At 39.1% G+C, this 21,151-nt stretch overlaps 1 protein-coding gene across 1 annotated transcript; it reads right to left on the bottom strand.

Moving 5' to 3' along the window:
• Positions 1–11,922: 11,922 nt before the first annotated feature.
• LOC113470930 lies at positions 11,923–13,331 on the bottom strand. Its single transcript, XM_026829728.1, has 3 exons — positions 13,290–13,331; positions 12,822–13,204; positions 11,923–12,435 (listed from the first exon to the last, which is right to left on the bottom strand). Exons 1-3 carry the CDS (start codon positions 13,329–13,331, stop codon positions 12,021–12,023), a joined length of 840 nt encoding a protein of 279 aa, XP_026685529.1. The 3' UTR covers positions 11,923–12,020.
• Between the last annotated feature and the right edge of the window lie 7,820 nt (positions 13,332–21,151).

The following is a 21,151-nucleotide window of genomic DNA, read 5'->3' as shown; positions in this document are numbered from 1 at the left end:
TTGTATAGGTTCCCTACACATAATGGTAATGGAAAGTAAAAAAAACACACTCACCGTTTCAAGCGGATTCACCAGGGCGAACACAAAGCCTCCCTCAGCGGTGTTCACCTTCACCGTCCCCACCAGCGCGAACTCCTTGTACAGCGTCTCTGGGAACGTGAGGCGATATGGCGCCTTCACATCGGACCCCGGTAGGAGGCCGTACGCGGGGAAGCCATCGGCTCCCGGTGCGAAATACATAGTGGCGGGATCCTCGAATGGGATCTTGATCACGGACAGAAGGTCGTGCTCCTCCGCCACTGAAACATAGAATGGGTGTGGGGATGAGAATTATGAGAATTAAGGAGCGCGGTAGCGCTCCGCCCCGCCAAGTCAAGAAAGTTTGACCGCGCTACTACAGATATTATACGCGACAGGGAAAGTAGCCGTTTTCAGGTAGTTGTAGAGGTATACTCTAGGTGGGAAAGATTTCGGTTTTGGGGTGAAATTGGATAAATGTATCTGAGAAATTGAGAATATATATTAGGTAAAATTTGGGGGAAATCAGTTCAAGATACAGGATAAAATCTCGTGTAGAGTCTGGTAGGTATAATATAGAAAATATTTGAGGTGAAATCGGTTGAAAGTCTGGTGTTGTTCTCGGAACGCTGGCTTTAGACGGACTTTCAAGTGTTTCAACGGCGTTTTACAAATAGGTAGGTACGTACCTATGTATGAGATTTTAGATTTCATTTTACACATTTTCTACAGTCCAAATTTGTATGAACGCCTGAATAAAGTTTTAGATATGCAATACGCCAAACAAGAACTGTAGGTATAGTACTGGAAATCTAGAAATTTAGAAAATGAATATTGAAGATAATAATGGAATGTCTATCCAGAATCAAAATACCAAAATACTTAGGAGATGCCAAGACCGTATTCAGGATTTTATCAAGGGAGGGGTAGGGGCGAGCGTCCAAAAAGTGATGTGGGTACCTATTGGGGGAATGCTTCCAAATTTCGGAGTCCTGCCGACAGTAAAGGGGTAAAAAAAAGCCCAAGGAGGGGGTGAGGAGGACTGCCTCACCCTTCCTAAATACAGCCCTGGTAGATACTACACTATGTTTGATACATTCCATTCCTAAATTCCATACTCTGGTAAGGAAACAAAACATTCCGGAGTGTAGAGGGGGGGGGGGGGGGGGGGGTGAGCGTCCAAACAGTGATGTGGGTACCTATTGGGGGAATGTTTCGAAATTTCGGAGTCCTGCCGACAGTAAAGGGGTAAAAAAAAGGCCAAGGAGGGGGTGGGGAGGACTGCCTCACCCTTCCTAAATACAGCCCTGGTAGATACTACACTATGTTTGATACATTCCATTCCTAAATTCCTTACTCTGGTAAGGAAACAAAACAGTCCGGAATTTCCTTTAGGTTTCTGATATTCCCGATGAAATTTGTCATCACAAGAAAATGTCTACAAACATTATTTCGTGACGTCACTAAGTATTCAGACATCTCAGGAGGAATTCTTCCCGGAAATGGGGTCTTCCCGGAATTCTCACAGAAATGGGGTGTTCCCGGATTTTTTTTCCGGAAATTGTGTCTTTCCGGAAACGGGGTCTTCTTGGATTCTTCCCGGAAATGTCTTCCCGGAAATGATGTCTTACCGGAATTCTTCCCGGAAATGTATTATCCTTTCGGGAAAGCCCAATAATGTCGTAGTAGTACATATATAACACGTACGTATATTATTACAAATTACCACCCTTAGTAATGTACCTATGAAGATTAAAAAGAGGAAGGGAAAGAGAAAGAAAGCCACAGAAGGGGAGTGAAACCCCAGAGAGGGATGGAGGGAGAGAGAGATGAAGGAGAAAGAAAAAGCAAAAAAGGGAGAGAGAGAGAGAAGAGCAAAGAAAGTTGGGAGGGAGAGAGAGAGAGAGAGAAAGAGAGAGAGAGAGAGAGATGGAGGGAGAGAGAGAAGAGCAAAGAAAGTTGACAGGGAGAGAGAGAGAGAGAAAGAGGGATGAAGGGAGAGAGAGAGAGGAACAAAGAAAGTTGAGAAAAATTTGCAGGTGCTTGCATAATCTGGGGTATGTAACACACATGCCACAAGAAGAAGAAGAAGAAGAAGAAGAGAGAGAGAGAAAGAAGAAGAGAGAGAAGAAAAGGAGGAGGAGAGAGAAAAAGTTACAACACATACACAGTACACACATGTCGTCATTGGGGACGCAAAAAAATCTACTTTACATTTTCTCACCTTATGGGAAAGATGAGGGAGTCGCAAGATGAGGGACTCGAAAAATGAGGGACTCGCAAGATGAGGGACTCAAAATAAAAAGGGGGTAAGTGAAACCATCAGAGACCAACAGAAATGGCGTAAACAATGGCGTAACAGAAATGGGTTCTTGTAAAAAAAACATACAGCCCTCTGGCTGAACAAGGATTACAAGGAAGAATGTAGTCGCCAACGCTAACAATGCAACGAGACTAATCTTGAAGAAGAGAAATAAGAAGAAGAAGAAGAAGAAGAAAGGGTTAAGGGGGAAAAGAAGAAAGGGGGGGGGAGAAACACGTGGACTCAAAATCCCCGTCAGCAAACAACATTTCTTTCCTCGTGTAAGAAGAGAAAAGCAATTGGAAAGAAATACAAATAATCAACTCACAGAAACTTCAAAAGAAAAACGAATGAAGAAGAGAAAAAGAAACGAATAAAGAAAAGAAATTTAAATAATAAAGAATAGAGAAATAAAAGTCGATGAAAGGGTATGAAAAGGAAATTAATATCGAACTCAAAGGAAACAAAAAAAGGACAACAAAACAGAGAGAAACATCAAGACAATCAAGAGAAATATCAAGAGAAATACACAATAATTAGGAATTGACGAAGAAAAAGAAAGAAGAAGAAAGAAATGAAAAAAAAGAGCACCTACCTAATATCAACAAGTAAAAGAAAAAAGTAAAAATGAGACAAAAAGAAAAAAAAAGTAAAAGCAAAGAGAGTTAAAGCAAAAAAAAAGACAAAGTTTCAGAAATTCCACTGATGTAATAGGACAAAATAAAGAAGAAAAAGTTGAAAATAAATAAATAAATGAAATGAAAAAAATAATACCTCTAAGAAATGAGACGGATAGAAACCAAGTCAAGGATGAAGGAAAGAAAAAGAAAGAAAGAAACAGAGAGAAACAACCATTTACCCACGTGTCTTCGGAGAGTCTTAATTAGATTTATTTATAGGTAAATCTGAATAAATACCTCACAATACTTTCCATTTAGGTGCTGGGTCAACACGAGAACACCAGAAAGTAAACCGTTGAAATACATATTATATTAGGTACATGTAACTTTTGGGAATCGAAGAAGAAGAAGAAGAAGAAGAAGAAGAAGAAGAAGAAGAAGAAGAAGAAGAAGAAGAAGAAGAAGAAGAAGAAGTAAAGACAAAATTATTAAAGTTGGAAAAAAAAACTTGCAAACTAGAACGAAGATGATAAGGAATTAAAAAAACAAGTGGAAACGAAGAAGAAAAAAATCAAGTCTTAAATGAAATAAGATTTGAAGGAAAAGCAAGGAGAAGAACAGAAATACCTAGATATTAAAAAATGATAAGGAAAGAATTAGAGAAAGAACTGAATGATGAATTGCAGAAGAAATGAAAGAAGGGAGAAGAAATAAAAGAAAAAGAAGAAGAAGAAGAAGACGAAGGGGAAGAAGATGAAAACAAAACAAAAGACCCAACATCTCTCATTTTATTACAATTTCTAAGTTCAAACCTTCTTCGGCTTTTTCTTCTTCTTCTTCTTCTTCTTCTTCTTCTTTTTCTTCTTCTTCTTCTTCTTCAGCATTTAATTTTACATTAGGAGATGTTCTACATAATATGTATTTTAAATAAATAAATAAAAAATATGTTAAATAGGTGGAGAAAAAAAACGCGATTTCTTATTCTTCCTGCTTCTCCTCGTCCTTCTTCTTCTCCTCCTCTTCTTCTCCTCCTCCTTCTCCTTCCTCCTCATTTGTCTGTGAAGCTTCCTCCGCAATAAGCTCAGGCGATTCCGATCGATGGTCTTAGACTCTTTGTGTGGACTCTGCTTTCTATTCAAATTTTTGACAGACAAGGTTCTATTGTTAAAGAAGAACAGACGGACAGACAGAAGTACTTATCAGACCATCTCGGATTTGAGAAGAAAAGATCGTAATAAATTAATTTTACTACATTAGGAGATGTTCTACATAATATGTATTTTAAATAAATAAATAAAAAATATGTTAAATAGGTGGAGAAAAAAAAACGCGATTTCTTATTCTTCCTGCTTCTCCTCGTCCTTCTTCTTCTCCTCCTCTTCTTCTCCTCCTCCTTCTCCTTCCTCCTCATCTGTCCCTGAAGCTTCGCCCACAATAAGCTCAGGCGATTCCGATCGATGGTCTTAGACTCTTTGTGTGGACTCTGCTTTCTATCCAAATTCCGACAGACAAGGTTCTATTGTTAAAGAAGAACAGACGGACAGACAGAAGTACTTATCAGACCATATCAGATTTGAGAAGAAAAGATCGTATTAAATACATGATATTATCTGTGAAGCTTCCTCCGCAATAAGCTCAGGCGATTCCGATCGATGGTCTTAGACTCTTTGTGTGGACTCTGCTTTCTATTCAAATTTCGACAGACAAGTTTCTATTGTTAAAGAAGAACAGACGGACAGACAGAAGTACTTATCAGACCATCTCAGATTTGAGAAGAAAAGATCGTATTAAATACATGATATTATCCTTTATTGTTGTATTCTGTATTGAAAACATGCTCTCTCTCTCCCTCCCTCTCTCTCGCTCTCTCTCTCTCTCTCGCTCTCTCTCTCTCTTTCTCTCTCTCTCTCTCTCTCATTTTATTTTTATTATTATTTACATATCCCTAGAAGGAGAAAAATCCTTTCTTATTTTCCTCAACTATATTTTTCCGGACATTTATTCTATTTCTTCTTCGTAAAGCTTGAGGGCAATCCCTCAACTGCAATCTAAATGCCCGTTCGTTTCTACTTGTCGTGAGTTTCATCCGATTTTTTTCCCCGAATGTCCTGTGTAGGCAATGTAATGTAAATGAGAGTGTTCCCACAACACACGACACGATTTTTTTTTCCGAACGACAAGTGGGAAAGGACCTTAAGGCCTTTTTTGTTGGGATTTCAAGAAGCTCTAGAAATTCATTGTCCGTCCTTACGCTGAGTGCACCCAGGAATAAACAGCTGTCAGTTCTCACCTAGAGTCCTAGATGTTTTTTTTATTTTTTTCTTTTTCAGTTTCCAGGTAAGTTTGTACGAATCCCAAAAGGCTTCGCGGGCCACAAAAATGGTCTGGTGGGCCACATGTGGCCCGCGGGCCGCTAATTGGAAACCCCTGTTCTATTCTATTCCAATAGAACATTTATTGCATTTCTCTGTAGATACAGTAGAACCTCGATTATTTCAGTTAATTGGGACCGGCGGTAGTTGAAATGATCGAGGTTGAAATGATCACTTTCTATGATCTTTTTCCTCTGATGGAGATAAAATATCCTTTGAAAGACAGAAAAAACAATGGATTTTGGAGTTGAAATAATAGAGAGTTGAATGAAAGTTGAAATAATCAAGGCTCTACTGTAGCTAACTTTCATATAATTATTGTATTTATTTCTATTTTCATTATTTCTTTCACAATATTTTTCTCTTTCTTGTTCTCCTTGCTTTCTCTTGTTAGTTGCAATATTCGCCTTTGAAAATGTTTCTTTTGGGACCAATCTGTTAATGTATCGCCTTTATTAGGTACTGTTTGTAAAGCCAGCCGTTCCGAGAACGAACATTATCCCATCAGGATAAAATCCGCCACGGGCGGGAATCGAACCCGCGGCCTAACGCTTACAAGGCAGACGCACTACCAACTAAGCTAACTAGGCTGGCTCTAAAGGTGGGAAAGATTTGGGTTTTGGGGTGAAATTGGATAAATGTATCCGAGAAATTGAGAATATAGGAAATATTTGAGGTGAAATCGGTTCAAGATACAGGATAAAATCTCGTGTAGAGTCTGGTAGGTATAATATAGAAAATATTTGAGGTGAAATCGGTCGAAGGTACAGGATAAAACCGCGTGTAAAGTCTGATGTTGTTCTCGGAACGCTGGCTTTAGACGGGCTTTCAAGTGTTTGAACGGCGTTTTACAAATAGGTAGGTACGTACCTATGTATGAGATTTTATTAGAGTTAAAGCAAAAAAAAAGACAAAGTTTCAGAAATTCCACTGATGTAATAGGACAAAATAAAGAAGAAAAAGTTGAAAATAAATAAGTGAAATTAAAAAAATAATACCTCTAAGAAATGAGACGGACCAAGTCAAGGATAAAGGAAAGAAAAAGAAAGAAAGAAACAGATAGAAACAACCATTTACCCACGTGTCTTCGGAGAGTCTTAATTAGATTCATTTATAGGTAAATCTAAATAAATACCTCATTAATTAGGTGGCATATTATGTCCCTCCTCAGATGGGCGATTAGAGACGCAATACTTACCATTTAGGTGCTGGGTCAACACGAGAACACCAGAAAATAACCCGTTGAAATACATATTACATATTATGTACCTATTGGGAATCGAAATATGAGTGCAAATTTTGGTCGATGGTGGACATCGAACCCGGGACCTTCTGCGTGGCAAGCTAGTGCGTTACCACGGGGCTACCTGTGTCCCCAAGCTACAACTGCTTTAGGCAGGTAAACACTATCCAGTTTTATCTCTAAGGGTTGAAAAATCCCACTAGGAAATTGAACAATTTGTGTAAACGCCGGAAAACTTGTATGTATGCAATGTGCTAGGCAAAAAAATCTGATTCTCCAGCCTGTGAACCGTGGATCGCTGGATGGTGGATGTGGCCAAAATTTTATCAAAATTGGATAAACGGTTCTACAGACAAACGAACAAAGAAGAGGCCGTATTTTAATTTCTTAATTTCCCCTCTTCTGGAGCTCGTTTCCCCTTGTTTTCATTATGGTTTACTACAGGCACTATCACACCAAGAGAGCTTCAGAAGAACTGATATTCCGAAACGGAAATACGGCTAACCTACCTACATAAATGCAGAATTTGCAAAATCGTTGAGTTAAGATTTAAGAAAGCTTGAAACGTACCTACTTCAAAAAGGGATTTCGGAAAACGGTTCATAGGTCGCCCTCTGTCGAAATTTCTTTGAAACAAATGTAAAGGTTGGATTTCGTAGAGAACAAATTTCCACGGATTTTTCTGGCGCGTTTTTTCGAAACCTTTCAACGTTCATCCGTCTCTAGCGGAACTTTCGCGAACTACTTGCAAAGAATTTCATTTTCATGTAACTTTTGGGAATCGAAATATGAGTGCAAATTTTGGTCGATGGTGGACATCGAACCCGGGACCTTCTGCGTGGCAAGCTAGTGGGTTACCACGGGGCCACCCGTGTCCCCAAGCTACAACTGCTTTAGGCAGGTAAACACTACCCAGTTTAGACTATAATTTATTATCTCTAAGGGTTGAAAAATCCCACTAGGAATTTGAACAATTTGTGTAAACGCCGGAAAACTTGTATGTATGCAATGTGCTAGGCAAAAAAAATCTGATTCTCCAGCCTGTGAACCGTGGACCCGCTGGATGGTGGATGTGGCCAAAATTTTATCAAAATTGGATAAACCGTTCTACAGACAAACGAACGAAGAAGAGGCCGTATATGAATTTCTAAATTCCCCACTCTTCTGGAGCTCGTTTCCCCTTGTTTTCATTATGGTTTACGACAGGCGCTATCACGCCTAAAGAGCTTCAGGAGAACGGAAATTCCGAAAGGGAAATACGGCTAACCTACCTACATAAAAGCAGAATTTGCAAAATCGTTGAGTTAAGATTTAAGAAAGGCTGAAACGTACCTACTTCAAAAAGGGATTTCGGAAAACGGTTCATAGGGCGCCCTCTATCGGAATTTCTTTGAAACAAATGTAAAGGTTGGATTCTGTAGAGAACAAATTTCCACGGACACGCGCGTTTTTTGAAACTTTTCAACTTTCATCCGTCTCTAGCGGAACTTTCGCGAACTACTTACAAAGAATTTCATTTGCAAGAAAAGAAAAAAATCCCTTTTTCTCTTCCTTCTTCTTCTTCTTTTTCTTCTTCTTCTTCTTCGTAAAGCTTGAGGGCAATCCCTCAACTGCAATCTATTTGGGTGAGTAAAAACACTTGGCTTTATGTTTTACGTATATTCGTAAATATACGTAAAACATAAAGCCAAGTGTTTTTACTCACCCAAAATCATTTTTAGTAGGTATTTGAATTGTTTTACCAAGTGTGTGTACCAACAAATAAGTTAATACAAACTTATTCCTTTCATGTTTGATAAATAATATACCCTCTATAATCTGTTCTACATGTACATTATGTTTTCATACGTCTATAATGTGTTTTACATGCTGTTATAGACGCATGACACATAGATGAGATAGTATGAGGAGCTCTGGAGGATTTATAACAACAGAGGTGTGGAATGATAGATGAGCCATTAAATTTGCTGGCGTTTCTCAATTCCTCTATTGTTTTCCGATCAAACTTTACACATTCAAACAGGTCGTGTCTTCGTTCTCTGGGATCTTGATTGCTCAGTCGTTCCCTCTCCAACGCATCATAATCTAGCTCGGATGTCTCCACTTGTTCCGGTTTGGTCGTAGTGTCCATAGATGAGATAGTATGAGGAGCTCTGGAGGATTTATAACAACAGAGGTGTGGAATAATAGATGAGCCATTAAATTTGCTGGCGAAGAAACAGATGTTCCCAAACTATCCAACTACTGGCGTTACCTTCATCCAGCCCGAGTGGGACCGAGAAACACAAATGAGAAAAACCTGACTGATCGGTTCGTGTAAAGATACACAGACGTGCTAACTGGAACTTCGCCTGGCACACTGTCGTGCGCTTAGATACCTAACTATATTTTGAACGAAAGGTAAGATAAAATACCCCGGCTAGGATTGAACCCACGCCCTCTTGTTTACCAGGGGAGCGTATAACGTCTTAAGCAGCGCGCACACTCATATGTACGTCCTGGGTCTGTTTCCGTCCCGACATGTTTCCAAATATGTTCCAAACCTCGGTCCCGACATGTTCCAAACCTGCCTCGGTGGTGTAGTGGTCAAGGCGCTCGCCTGGTAAACAGGAGGGCGTGGGTTCAATCCCAGCCGATGAGGTATGGAATTTTATCCTCAATATAATTTGAGAATTTGACCACAATTATAATAGTAGTAGCCTACTGCTGGAGTAAAGGGACTTTTCAGTCCTATGCGAGCAGTATATATAAAAAAAATATGTAGGTAGTAGTTTGATTTATGTTTTTATGTCGGGATGGAGATGGACCGTATTGGGAAAGTATATGCGTGTGCGCGCTGCTAAACCTCAGGCCGGAGTGTCGGACCTCAGGTAGGGTAACCTCAAAAGTGTGGCCAGGGACTTTGGGTGGCACCACTTTGAGTACCGCTGCTCTTCCGCGTTGTGCCGACACGAGCCAGTTAGAGCTGTCGGTCAGTTCCGTGTCGAATCGGAAATCGTCGGCCGTCTTCGCTACATCTCGGAGATTCTCGTCACGGTTCTGTGGCACGAGGGGATCGCATAGGTAGAACGGTTCATAGTCGGAATGGTGCATCAGGGTGCGCGTTGTGCCGACACGAGCCAGTTAGAGCTGTCGGTCAGTTCCGTGTCGAATCGGAAATCGTCGGCCGTCTTCGCTACATCTCGGAGTTTCTCGTCACGGTTCTGTGGCACGAGGGGATCGCATAGGTAGAACGGTTCATAGTCAGAATGGTGCATCAGGGTAGCCAAGTATTGAATGTTGGTCACAGACACCGTGGCGTTTATTTCAAATCGCTTGAAATCCACCGCCATCTTGAATTCACAACCGGTGTGCTTCTCAAAGAGTGCTTCTTATTGAAGAAAAGAAAAGTTCAGAGTGAAATTTTCCCTGGGCGGATGAAGGATTGAAATTAAAAATATAAAAGCAGGATGTACAACATGGTAAAATTTGTTGATAAAATCAAATAGCAGTATTTTGACTGATTATCGAAAGTCTTGATGTTTGGTGATTAAAACGGAAATAGGAAATTCACATCCCTCAGCCAGCTGATAAGCAAAGTCCACATGAATAGTGACACTTGGCCATTAGATTGGCGGTTCTGTAGTGACCGCTTCAGATTGTTTGTGCAGTAGAAACCCAGAATGACACTGAAAAGTGTCATTACTCCCGCAGGTTTGAAACGTCCCGGAAATCAGGGGAGGGTGTGAGGGAGTTTTCCCTGGGCGGATGAAGGATTGAAATTAAAAATATAAAAGCAGGATGTACAACATGGTAAAATTTGTTGATAAAATCAAATAGCAATATTTCGACTGATTTACCGAAAGTCTTGATGTTTGGTGACTAAAACGGAAATAGGAAATTCACATCCCTCAGCCAGCTGATAAGCAAAGTCCACATGAATAGCGACACTTGGCCATTAGATTGGCGGTTCTGTAGTGACCGCTTCAGATTGTTCGTGCAGTAGAAACCCAGAATGACACTGAAAAGTGTCATTACTCCCGCAGGTTTGAAACGTGCCGGAAATCAGGGGAGGGTGTGAGGGAGGGAGAGATTGGAAAGTACCAGGAAATTTTGCTCCATCCATACATTCTAATATGGGTAGATAGGTAAACGAAGTTCATAATCTCAGACAAGTTATATGTAGCTATTATCTATTAAACATAATTATATAAGAGTATACACACGTATAACATGCGTTGAAATCTACAAATTTTACACATTTAAGTACATAGGTTCATAGACATAACAAAGTAGTTACATCATAATCTTCTCATTCTCAATAACGAAATTCTTCCGTCATCCTTTGTTTTGCCTTAACCTCAAAAGTGTGGCCAGGGACTTTGGGTGGCACCACTTTGAGTACCGCTGCTCTTCAATATGTCACCCATTAAATATATCTCACTTTCATCAGCATAGAAACAGTTCAAGGAAACAGGAGGGAGGGGGTTAAGATTATTTATAGGAGGGGGTGTTAAGATTATTAATCGACTCAGGATTTTCATTTCGAAGAGTGACTCATCTGACTTGATGTATCCTTAGAGTGAGTCACGAGTCACGAGTTATGTATGATGCGTTATAAATGTATCACTATGACATCACTGAGTCAAAAGTGTATCGCATTAGATCACTGAGTCGAATTTATCACTCAGTCCAATCCATCGAGGTCTTTTTTGAACGAATCAAGCCAGAAGACAGTCTAATAGTTAACTTGTGGACGGTGGCGCGTCTGCTTTGTAAGCGCAAGGTCGCGGGTTTGATTCCCGCCCGGGGCGAACTTCATCCTAAACAGATAAGGTTCGTTCTGGGAATGACTGGCTTTCTCCTATCCTGTTCGTCTCTCTCTTCAATTTCGGTACGAAAAAACCTCCTTGGTTACGGTTCCCTTCATCAAACTCCTTAAAAAAGAAGTAGAAGAAAAAAAAAGTTGAACTTTCATTCTATCTTTTCTTCAAAGTCTTTAGACTTAGACATTATGCTTATGAAACAGGTAGGTATTTATCAATTGTCTTATTAAAAAGATAAACTATCGTTCAAGAGAGAAAGAGTTATGGGTGCCCTTAGGGCAAATACATGCCTATTTCAAAGTCTACCAGAAATAATTGAACAAACAAGCAAAAACGTTAGAATCTGCACAACAGAAATATGGCATGAGCCTGTAATTACTCCATCTTTGACTCTACATGTGTGTTATTTTGTACATAATGTGTATTATTCTTATGTATAGGTAGGTATTAGGTATATTATGCTAAGTAAGCACCTCATGTGTCTTTTGACATTCTAAGTCATGCCTCTCAACGTCTCATATTCTTAAGTGGAATATAATCTACCAGTTGAAAACACACAGAGTTGTAGAGAAGATCTATTACCATATTTATTACCTACTTCAAATTCCACAGACATGTCTGCGAAACCTTTCCCTCATTTGTCTTTCGTCTCGTGTTTCATCAGCGTTCTTCTTTCTCTTCTTCATCAAGTTCTTCTTTCTCTTGTTCTTCATCCAGTTTATAATCATATTCTTCATCCAATTCTTCCATGCTGCTTGTCTCATCCGTGTCACATCTGTTGACAATCGCGGTCATCAGTCTGCCACCAGCGATGTCAGCGTTGATCTCGCTGAATATATTGGTAGTCACCGCTGTGGGCGTTGCGTTGATGCGATGGAGCACTGTGGCGATGTTGTTGGGACGCAGTTCGCCCCGGGGGGTTTGGTCACGGAAGAGAATGTCGCCCGCGGTTTGGTTCTCACTGAAGATGTCTAGAGTTTCGCCCGTGGGATATTTCTCATTTGGAACGTTGGGTAGCTCCTCTAGACGGGCATATCTCTCGTTTTGTTGAACTTCGGGTCTTTCTTCTAGTCGGGTTTGTACGTACGTACTTTTTCCAAAGCAGACATTTTAGCTTTTGTCTGAGGTAGTAGTAACTAAGAGAAAGGAACGAAAGAGCAGGAGTAAAGAGAGAGGAGAGGGAGAAGTAAGAGAATGAGGGAATGAGAAAGTGAACGTGGGATATTTCTCATTTGGAACGCTGGGTAGCTCCTCTAGACGGGCATATCTCTCGTTTTGTTGAACTTTGGGTCTTTCTTCTAGTTGGACGTGGGATATTTCTCATTTGGAACGTTGGGTAGCTCCTCTAGACGGGCATATCTCTCGTTTTGTTGAACTTTGGGTCTTTCTTCTAGTCGGGCGTTCACTATGTCCGCGTTCAGAGACGTTTCGCCGTCAGAGATTGAAGACTCATCTAGTCGGGCGTTCACTATGTCCGCGTTCAGAGACGTTTCGCCGTCAGAGATTGAAGACTCGGTTCGTTCGCTGATGATATCCAAAGTGTTGGAGTAAGTTGTGACGAGATTGTAGGGCAAAAGGGGCGGTTTTTCAAGATATTGACGGTCGCTCCGTGCTATCGGAGATAGAAGGCGAGGGGATGGCGTATCCCATTCTTTATCCAGGGAGACCGAGGAGGTTCTGGATAGGGTATCTTCGTTGTCAGAGAGTAAGCTATCGTCATCCGGGTGATGGGAGCTTTCCAGTGAACATCCGAAAGTTTCGGTCGACGACGTTATTGGTGACTTTTCAAACACATGGTGAGTATTAAAGGGGCGGTTTTTCAAGATATTGACGGTCGCTCCGTGCTATCGGAGATAGAAGGCGAGGGGATGGCGTATCCCATTCTTTATCCAGGAAAGGGGCGGTTTTTCAAGATATTGACGGTCGCACCGTGCTATCGGAGATAGAAGGCGAGGGGATGGCGTATCCCATTCTTTATCCAGGGAGACCGAGGAGGTTCTGGATAGGGTATCTTCGTTGTCAGAGAGTAAGCTATCGTCATCCGGGTGATGGGAGCTTTCCAGTGAACATCCGAAAGTTTCGGTCGACGACGTTATTGGTGAATTTTCAAACACATGGTGAGTATCTTTTTTTTTTTTTTTTGTAGATCCATGAAACTTAGGCCAATTAAAAAGTGCGTAAGCCTTTTTTAACGCGTACATTTTTTTTTTTTTTTTGGGAAACCCTGAAATTCCTCCAAATCCTGCTCTGTTAGCGAAGGGCCAAGTGTATTATATGTACGTAGCTCGGGTATTCATATTACATAATTGAAATAAATGGAATTTTCATTGTAATATCCTGCCGATGTCTAGCTGCCCATTCATTTCGCTTCCCCTCATTCTTACACATATGGGTCCAGTGGTAAGATGTTCAGTGGATCTGGGTTCGATTCCAGGAGATGACAACAATCTTCCTGAGGAAACCTCAAAATTTGCAATTAGGTACATTTTTTTGTAATTAAAAATTTGGAACTTCAATAGAGCACGTTTTTAAATTGATATACCTACAGTGCTCCTAAAATCTGAGGGGCTTCTAATGTGTCTACCCCTTTTCCACCCAAAACTGAATGAACATAAGGAAGGCTTTACTCTGTTGAAAACTGGCCAATCCAAATGTCTCAACATTTTTAGTACCTTGAATAAACCACGGAAGTATCTACTCAAATAACTACAAAACAACAAAATCAATTTATTTCAAAGCACAGTATCTCTACGTAAATCCGTGATTCAAAAAATAGAAAAACCCGAAATCCCTTGGCATTAATAACATAATATAACATTGATACCTACCACTTTCATTCTGAGTACTGGACCTACCCCTGGGACAAGAGTTTGGAGAGGAGTCCTGATCCACACTCCACAGCTACTGCTACAACAACAACAACAACAACAACAACAACAACAACAACAACAACAACAATAACAACAACAACAACCATCCCTTGGCATTAATAACATAATATAACATTGATACCTACCACTTTCATTCTGAGTACTGGACCTACCCCTGGGACAAGAGTTTGGAGAGGAGTCCTGATCCACACTCCACAGCTACTGCTACAACAACAACAACAACAACAACAACAACAACAACAACAACAACAACAACAACAACAACAACAACAACAACACCAACAACAATAACAACAACAACAACAACAACAACAACAACAACAACAACAACAACAACAACAACAACAACAACAAAAACAACAACAACCACAACCACTTTCATTGTATATTAGGTCATACCAACAACAACAACAACAACAACAACAACAACAACAACAACAACAATAACAACAACAACAACCACAACAACAACAACAACAACAATAACAACAACAACAACAACAACAACAACAACAACAACAACAACAACAACAACAACAACAACAACAACAACCACAACCACTTTCATTGTATAGGTCATACCGATACAGACCTAACATCACTTTCATCAAACCGATAGAAAAAAGAAGTTGACAAAGGGACCTCTTGATAATCTAATAATGGTCTTGTGTCCTACCTCTCGTGCGATGACCGTCACGCTTGATTAGGAAGAATAAATAAAATTAATTGGAAAATGAATTACAAAGTTGAAGAATGGGACAGAAGCTATTAGGTTTTTTGAATAAAAAAATTACCAGGTTTCTGTGTATCATAGGATAGGCAGAAGTTATTCTAAAAGAACACAGACTATTTTTATTTATTTATTTTAATTAACAAAGTGAGTTCAAAGTTTTAATATCATTTTATTGTTTTTCAGTTATTCTTTTTTGTTTGTTTAATTTGTTTGTTTGTTTAATATCATTTATTTGAATAATATACAAAGAAATTTTTCCTAAGCTAAATTTTCAAGCTTCTCGGAAAGTCCTGGGTCCTACATTTCATGTTTTCCTTTAGTTTATCTCCTTGTTGTGCTCTTACGTATCATATTTCCCTTACTCTCCAATAGTTTTTTTTTTAATTGAAATATGATGATTGTGCTTGTTCCTTCTCTGAATTGCCTGACTGACAAGTCCATTTTCCCCGGTTACAAAGTAGTAAAACAAATATTATGTGCTGACGTTTTCTGATGGACAACTGGACTCGGGCAAATCAGAACTACCGGACAGTCATGGAATGTTGATAACTGTTCCGGTCTCATTAATCTTCATCAGCTAGTCACACAGTCTTCAGATATGCATTTGAAAACTACATATTACATCAATAATACCCGCATAGAACAACTATAATCGCTGTCAGTAATTAAAAAAAATCCAAGAATTGAAAAACGTCACAATTAAATACCTAAATGAAGTGACTGAAAAAAAACAACAACATAAGGAAAGAAAAAATAATATAAGATTAACTACAATAGTTCAAAGACAGAAGCCTCTTTCAGAGACTGTGTAGAAAAAATTTGAGGTACTGGACAGTACAGAGACTGTGTAGAAAAAATTTGAGGTATTGGACAGTAATGTCAACTCATACCAATGCACCTACCAATGCAGTTAGCAGAAGACAATACACAGAGGACAGCATTCCTTAGCTTGGGATATGAAGCACGCGTCCTGTGCTTAGAGCTTAACCCTTCACGAAAACAATAAACAGAAGTTACCTATATCACTAATGTGACTAGTGGTTCAGTGAACTCCAAAAAAAGAGTCCCTGTGAAGTCCTCGAAAATCCAATGGGGGGAAAATGCGAAAAAAAAAACTAGGTAGGTAAATATGCCATGTGACAAGAAACAAGCTGGGTCCGTCCCTCCGGAAATTTTTTAGCCCGTAGTTTATTCGATCGTGGTTAAAGAAATACCTACCTATGTACCTACCTAATTTGTTTAATATTCAGTTTATTATTAGGAATTTTTGACACCGAAGCGAATACAATAGTCCGTCCCTTATACCTTTTTATTACTACTGTAATAATAAAGGAAGGACGGACTAAAAAGTAAGATTGACAAACTGCAATAGCAGCAAATGTTCCTAGGTATTGACGAATTTAGGTGCTGGGTCAACACGAGAACACCAGAAAGTAACCCGTTGAAACATTTGCAATCGAAAAACGAGTACAAATTTTTGTCGATGTTGGGATTCGAACCCGGGACCTTCTGCATGGTAAGCAAGCGCGTTACCATGCAGAATTTGTTTAATATTCAGTTTATTATTAGGAATTTTTGACACCGAAGCGAATACAATAGTCCGTCCCTTATACCTTTTTATTACTATTGTAATAATAAACGAAGGACGGACTAAAAAGTAAGGTTGACAAACTGCAATAGCAGCAAATGCTCCTAGGCATTGACGATAGCTCAGTCAATGGTTGAAAACTAGTAATTTTCATTGAGAATAAATTGGTGGATGTGCCAAATTCACTATAATCTACTTTCATTCAAAATGAGTGAAATGTACTTCATCTGTACACAATGTTTTTCCTTTCAGCATTAGTGGATGTGCCAGATACATAAGAGTTCCTATAGTCTAAAATCTAAATAGTACATACCTACCTACCCAACCATAAAGTTAGCTCAAAAAGATGAACTTTACATTTATTTTATTTATTTCATCTGAACTTTATATCCACTATTCAGATCCACGCATCTAAAGAATCTCAGTTTGGAATTTCTCTATCTCATGTCATTTCTTCAGAGTTGCAGCATATGAGAGTGTGCTATACTAATTATTAATTAGAGGAAAGAGGAGTGCAATGAGGGTAAAGAAAGGTAGGTGGCACGCCGCGGAATAAATTGGTGGATGTGCCAAATTCACTATAATCTACTTTCATTCAAAATGAGTGAAATGTACTTCATCTGTACACAATGTTTTTCTTTCAGCATTAGTGGATGTGCCAGATACATAAGAGTTCCTATAGTCTAAAATCTAAATAGTACATACCTACCTACCTACCCAACCATAAAGTTAGCTCAAAAAGATGAATACATTTATTTTATTTATTTCATCTGAACTTCATATCCACTATTCAGATCCACGCCATCTAAAGAATCTCAGTTTGGAATTTCTCTATCTCATGTCATTTCTTCAGAGTTGCAGCATATGAGAGTGTGCTATACGCTAACGTATAAGCACGAGCACATACGTATGAGATGTGCTTATTATGAAGACAGCACAGGCACCAGCCAAAGAGGAAGTTTCGTATTACCTACAAAATATGACTTGCATCAATCTAGTATATTTTACGAGACGGGCAAAAGAGGAACCTCAATTTTTGCTGATGATGGCTGAATAAGGGTGCACTCAGCTTCATCATGAGGGCTAAAGAAGAGACTGAAGTTTGAGGGTAACAGATAAAGGTGACATTGAGGTCGGCAGTATGGTAGGTACCTACTGGTATGTAACTGGACTTTCGATACTGACTGACTTTTTTTTCGTTCAGTGGTACAATTTTACTATCCATTGAACTGTTGTTTTAAAATGGACTACCTACGTAACCTATTTCGACAGTCTAAAAAGAAGTCTAAACGAATCTATAATCTAAAAGTCTAAATGAATATACTCGTACTGTAATATAGCTATTCTCTATTACCTACTACAATATTGATTGATTTCCATTGAACTTGAATAATTATTTTTAATTTCCAATTTCCAATAAGCCATCAGCTCCACCACAGCTATATGAACATCATTTGGAAAATCGTTTATTCAATTAAGTTCAAAAACATACCGATCGCAAAGAGCAGGTTAATCTATTTAAACTTATCTCTATCTATTGCTAGGTATAGGTACCTACACTGGGTTGTTCAGTTATTAGATCAGCTTCTACTGATTTACTGAGGATCTCCTCCTCATAAACCAAGTTTCTTATCTCATCAATAAATGAAAATATTAGTCTATTCCGTGGCGTAGATAAGGGTCATTCCTTCTTTAAAGTATAAACCAGTACCTAACCAAAAGGGAACGAGTCTAATTCTGGGACGTTCTCGGGAAAGCTTGGATATGTTTGTCCCAATTTGGTAAGCTAAACAAAAAATTCTAAAGATTCTTGTGAATAGCTATTTGTTTGTAGAGTTTTATCTTTGAACTTCAAAAATCTGGTTCGGTTGTCAAATTTTCAACGCCTATTTCATTGTTTTTGACATGGGAAATGAGTCACATCCACTAAGATGTCACTAACCACCAACATTAAACTCATTGATTACAACTAACTACTTTGAACGTGGTTAATTTGGTTAGTTTTAAACTTTTGTTGGTTACAATTTTATTGATGGTTACCTAACTTTAACTTTTATTGGTTACCACAGGGCCCATTGGTTACTTTAAACCTCTATTGGTTACTTTTTAGCTCCAATGTATACTCAACTCCTGCACTGAAGAAGAAATAAGAAGTTGAAATATTTTGTATCGATCCTGTGAGAACATACCAACATATTAGTGATACTGTTCATATTGACTAAAGTATGTAAAAAAGAAAAAAAGCACGAAAATAGTAATTTTGAGCTGATCTCACAAGAGGTCACGGTTAACTGATCATAAAATGTAAACAAATGGTCCTATAACCTTGAAATTTTCCGTACTTACTCGAAATGACTCGAGCTCTCGATTGCATATTTTTGTTTTTTTCTAGATACTATAGTTCCATAGATATAGAGGGGTGGGCCATCTTGAAAACCGGGCCATCTTCGCCACAGGGACCTTACTAATTATTAAGCTAGGCTATAGAAGAGATATGCACTGTTGATTCTGGGTTAAACCAAATGAGCTTTCCAATGACGGTTTTTTCTCAAGAATGATGAAATTTTATTGGCTCACGATATTTAGGTATATTTTAGAAATTTAAAGGAAAGTCGATCAAAGGCAGTTACAATATTTGAGTTATACAATACCTACATTTAATGGAATCTCGACACGGAAAGCCCAAAATAACGCACCAAAAAACGTCAATTCTCGTCTTTTGTTTTTTTCTAGATACTATAGTTCCATAGATATAGAGGGGTGGGCCATCTTGAAAACCGGGCCATCTTCGCCACAGGGACCTTATGAAGAGACAATCGGTAAGGATCCAAATATAAACTGATAACATCACGAACTCAGCAAGCAACTTGCTTCATATCTTAGAAAGGTCAGTGAGTCAGTGCGGTATCCTTTACATATTGTTTATGACCAAACCATTCTAAGCTTAAACATATCTAAAGATTCCAAGATCCAAGGTACCTACATTATGCGGGTCAAACCCATTAGAATTTTAATTCACCAATAGGTATTAGCATATTCTTAGTCGCTATTACTAGGTAGTATAGTCCAGGAAACGAAGACCAAAAATTCAGGTATGCTGCTTCTGGAACTAAAACTTGTAGTTCTGAGTTGTGATATAATGCTAGGGCATAAAATGTCTTCAATAAGGGTTATTCTTTGGGATTTTAAAGCTCATCCAACTTTATATCTGGATGTCGATCCAGCAAAATCCAATTCTTAGGATGGCCACTCACCGTTCAGTATGAAAGGTAAGTTGGGTTTGTCAGGCAAAACTGTCAGACAAAAGCAGAAAAAGCTGAATGTTATCATAGCTTTCAAAACAGTACCACACAGGTTTTGTTATCAAAATTTTCAAAGTACCTATTCGCTACAGAAAGGTTTGCTGCCACACAATCACCTAATATTATAGACCTACCTAACTTACAGTTCATTGCAAAATTGAACGTGAGTGCCCGGCCTTACATGAGAGTAAAAAGAGCAGAGAGAGAGAGAGTAAAAGAGAGAGAGAGAAAGAGAGAGAGAAAGACAGTGAAGAGAGTAAAAAGTAGGAGAAAAAGTCTTAAAGCCCAAATACACACAAAGCATATTTTAATATTAAACTTTAGCAGGCAGAGGCAGTATGGGCAAAGTAAAGTTTAGTAGGCACAGGGAGACAGGCAGAGCTTTTTATTTACGCTCGTAATCTTTTGTAGAAAAAGTAAAGGAGGAGAAGTTGAAGGAGAAAGAGGTGTAGAAGAAAAAGAAGAAGAAGACCTGACGAAGAAGGAGGAGGAAGAGGAGAAGGAGGAGTCGAAGCCAAAGAGGAAAAAGCAAGACTAGAAGGAGAGGAAGAAAGAAGACAAATGAAGAGGAGGAGGAGAAGGAGGAGGAGAAGAAGAAGAAGAAGAAGAAGAAGAGGAAAACTTGACGAAGAAGGAGGAGGAGGAGGAAGAGGAGAAGGAGGAGTTGGAGCCGAAGAGGAAAAAGCAAGACTAGAAGGAGAGGAAGAAGGAAGACAAATAAAAAGGAAGAGGATGATAAATGCAGAAGCTGGAAGAAGATGAGGTGGAGAAGCAGAAAATCAAGATGAAAGAAGAGGAGGAGGAGGAGTTGGAGCCGAAGAGGAAAAAGTAAGACTAGAAGGAGAGGAAGAAACAAGAGAGATCAAGAGAAGGGGGGTGATAAGTGCAGAGCTGGAAGAAGAGAAGGTGGAGAAGAAGAAAATCAAGATGAAAAAGAAGAGGAGGAGGAGAAGGAGAAAGGAGAAGGAATACGGGAGATAAGAAGAAGAAAGAAGAAATACCTCATGTATAATATTGTACATAGAAAACTTTGTATAGGTACGTACTTTTTCCAAAGCAGACATTTTAGCTTTTGTCTGAGGTAGTAGTAACTAAGAGAAAGGAACGAAAGAGCAGGAGCAAAGAGAGAGGAGAGGGAGAAGTAAGAGAATGAGGGAATGAGAAAGTGAAGGAAAGGGGAAAGGGAGGGGCAGATGAAAGAAGGAATTAGGAGATAATGAAAGAGACAGAAAACGAGGGATTAAAAACTTTATGATTTCATACCATTGCGGTCCTTG

Source organism: Diaphorina citri, unplaced genomic scaffold, assembly GCF_000475195.1.
Source record: "Diaphorina citri unplaced genomic scaffold, Diaci psyllid genome assembly version 1.1 scaffold1943, whole genome shotgun sequence".
Lineage (NCBI taxonomy): Eukaryota > Metazoa > Arthropoda > Insecta > Hemiptera > Psyllidae > Diaphorina > Diaphorina citri.
The sequence above is the reverse complement of the archived record's forward strand: the minus strand, read 5'-3'. Positions and strand labels throughout refer to the sequence as shown.

What these genes read in the sequence shown, in the direction of transcription:
- LOC113470930 (XM_026829728.1), bottom strand. Translation starts at nt 13,331, where the DNA reads ATGGGATACGCCATCCCCTCGCCTTCTATCTCCGATAGCACG. An exon ending in CTTCTATCTCCGATAGCACG is followed by an intron (nt 13,205 to 13,289) that starts GTGCGACCGTCA and finishes TATCTCCGATAG; the next exon opens with CACGGAGCGACCGTCAATAT. An exon ending in AACGCGGACATAGTGAACGC is followed by an intron (nt 12,436 to 12,821) that starts CCGACTAGATGA and finishes GTACGTACAAAC; the next exon opens with CCGACTAGAAGAAAGACCCG.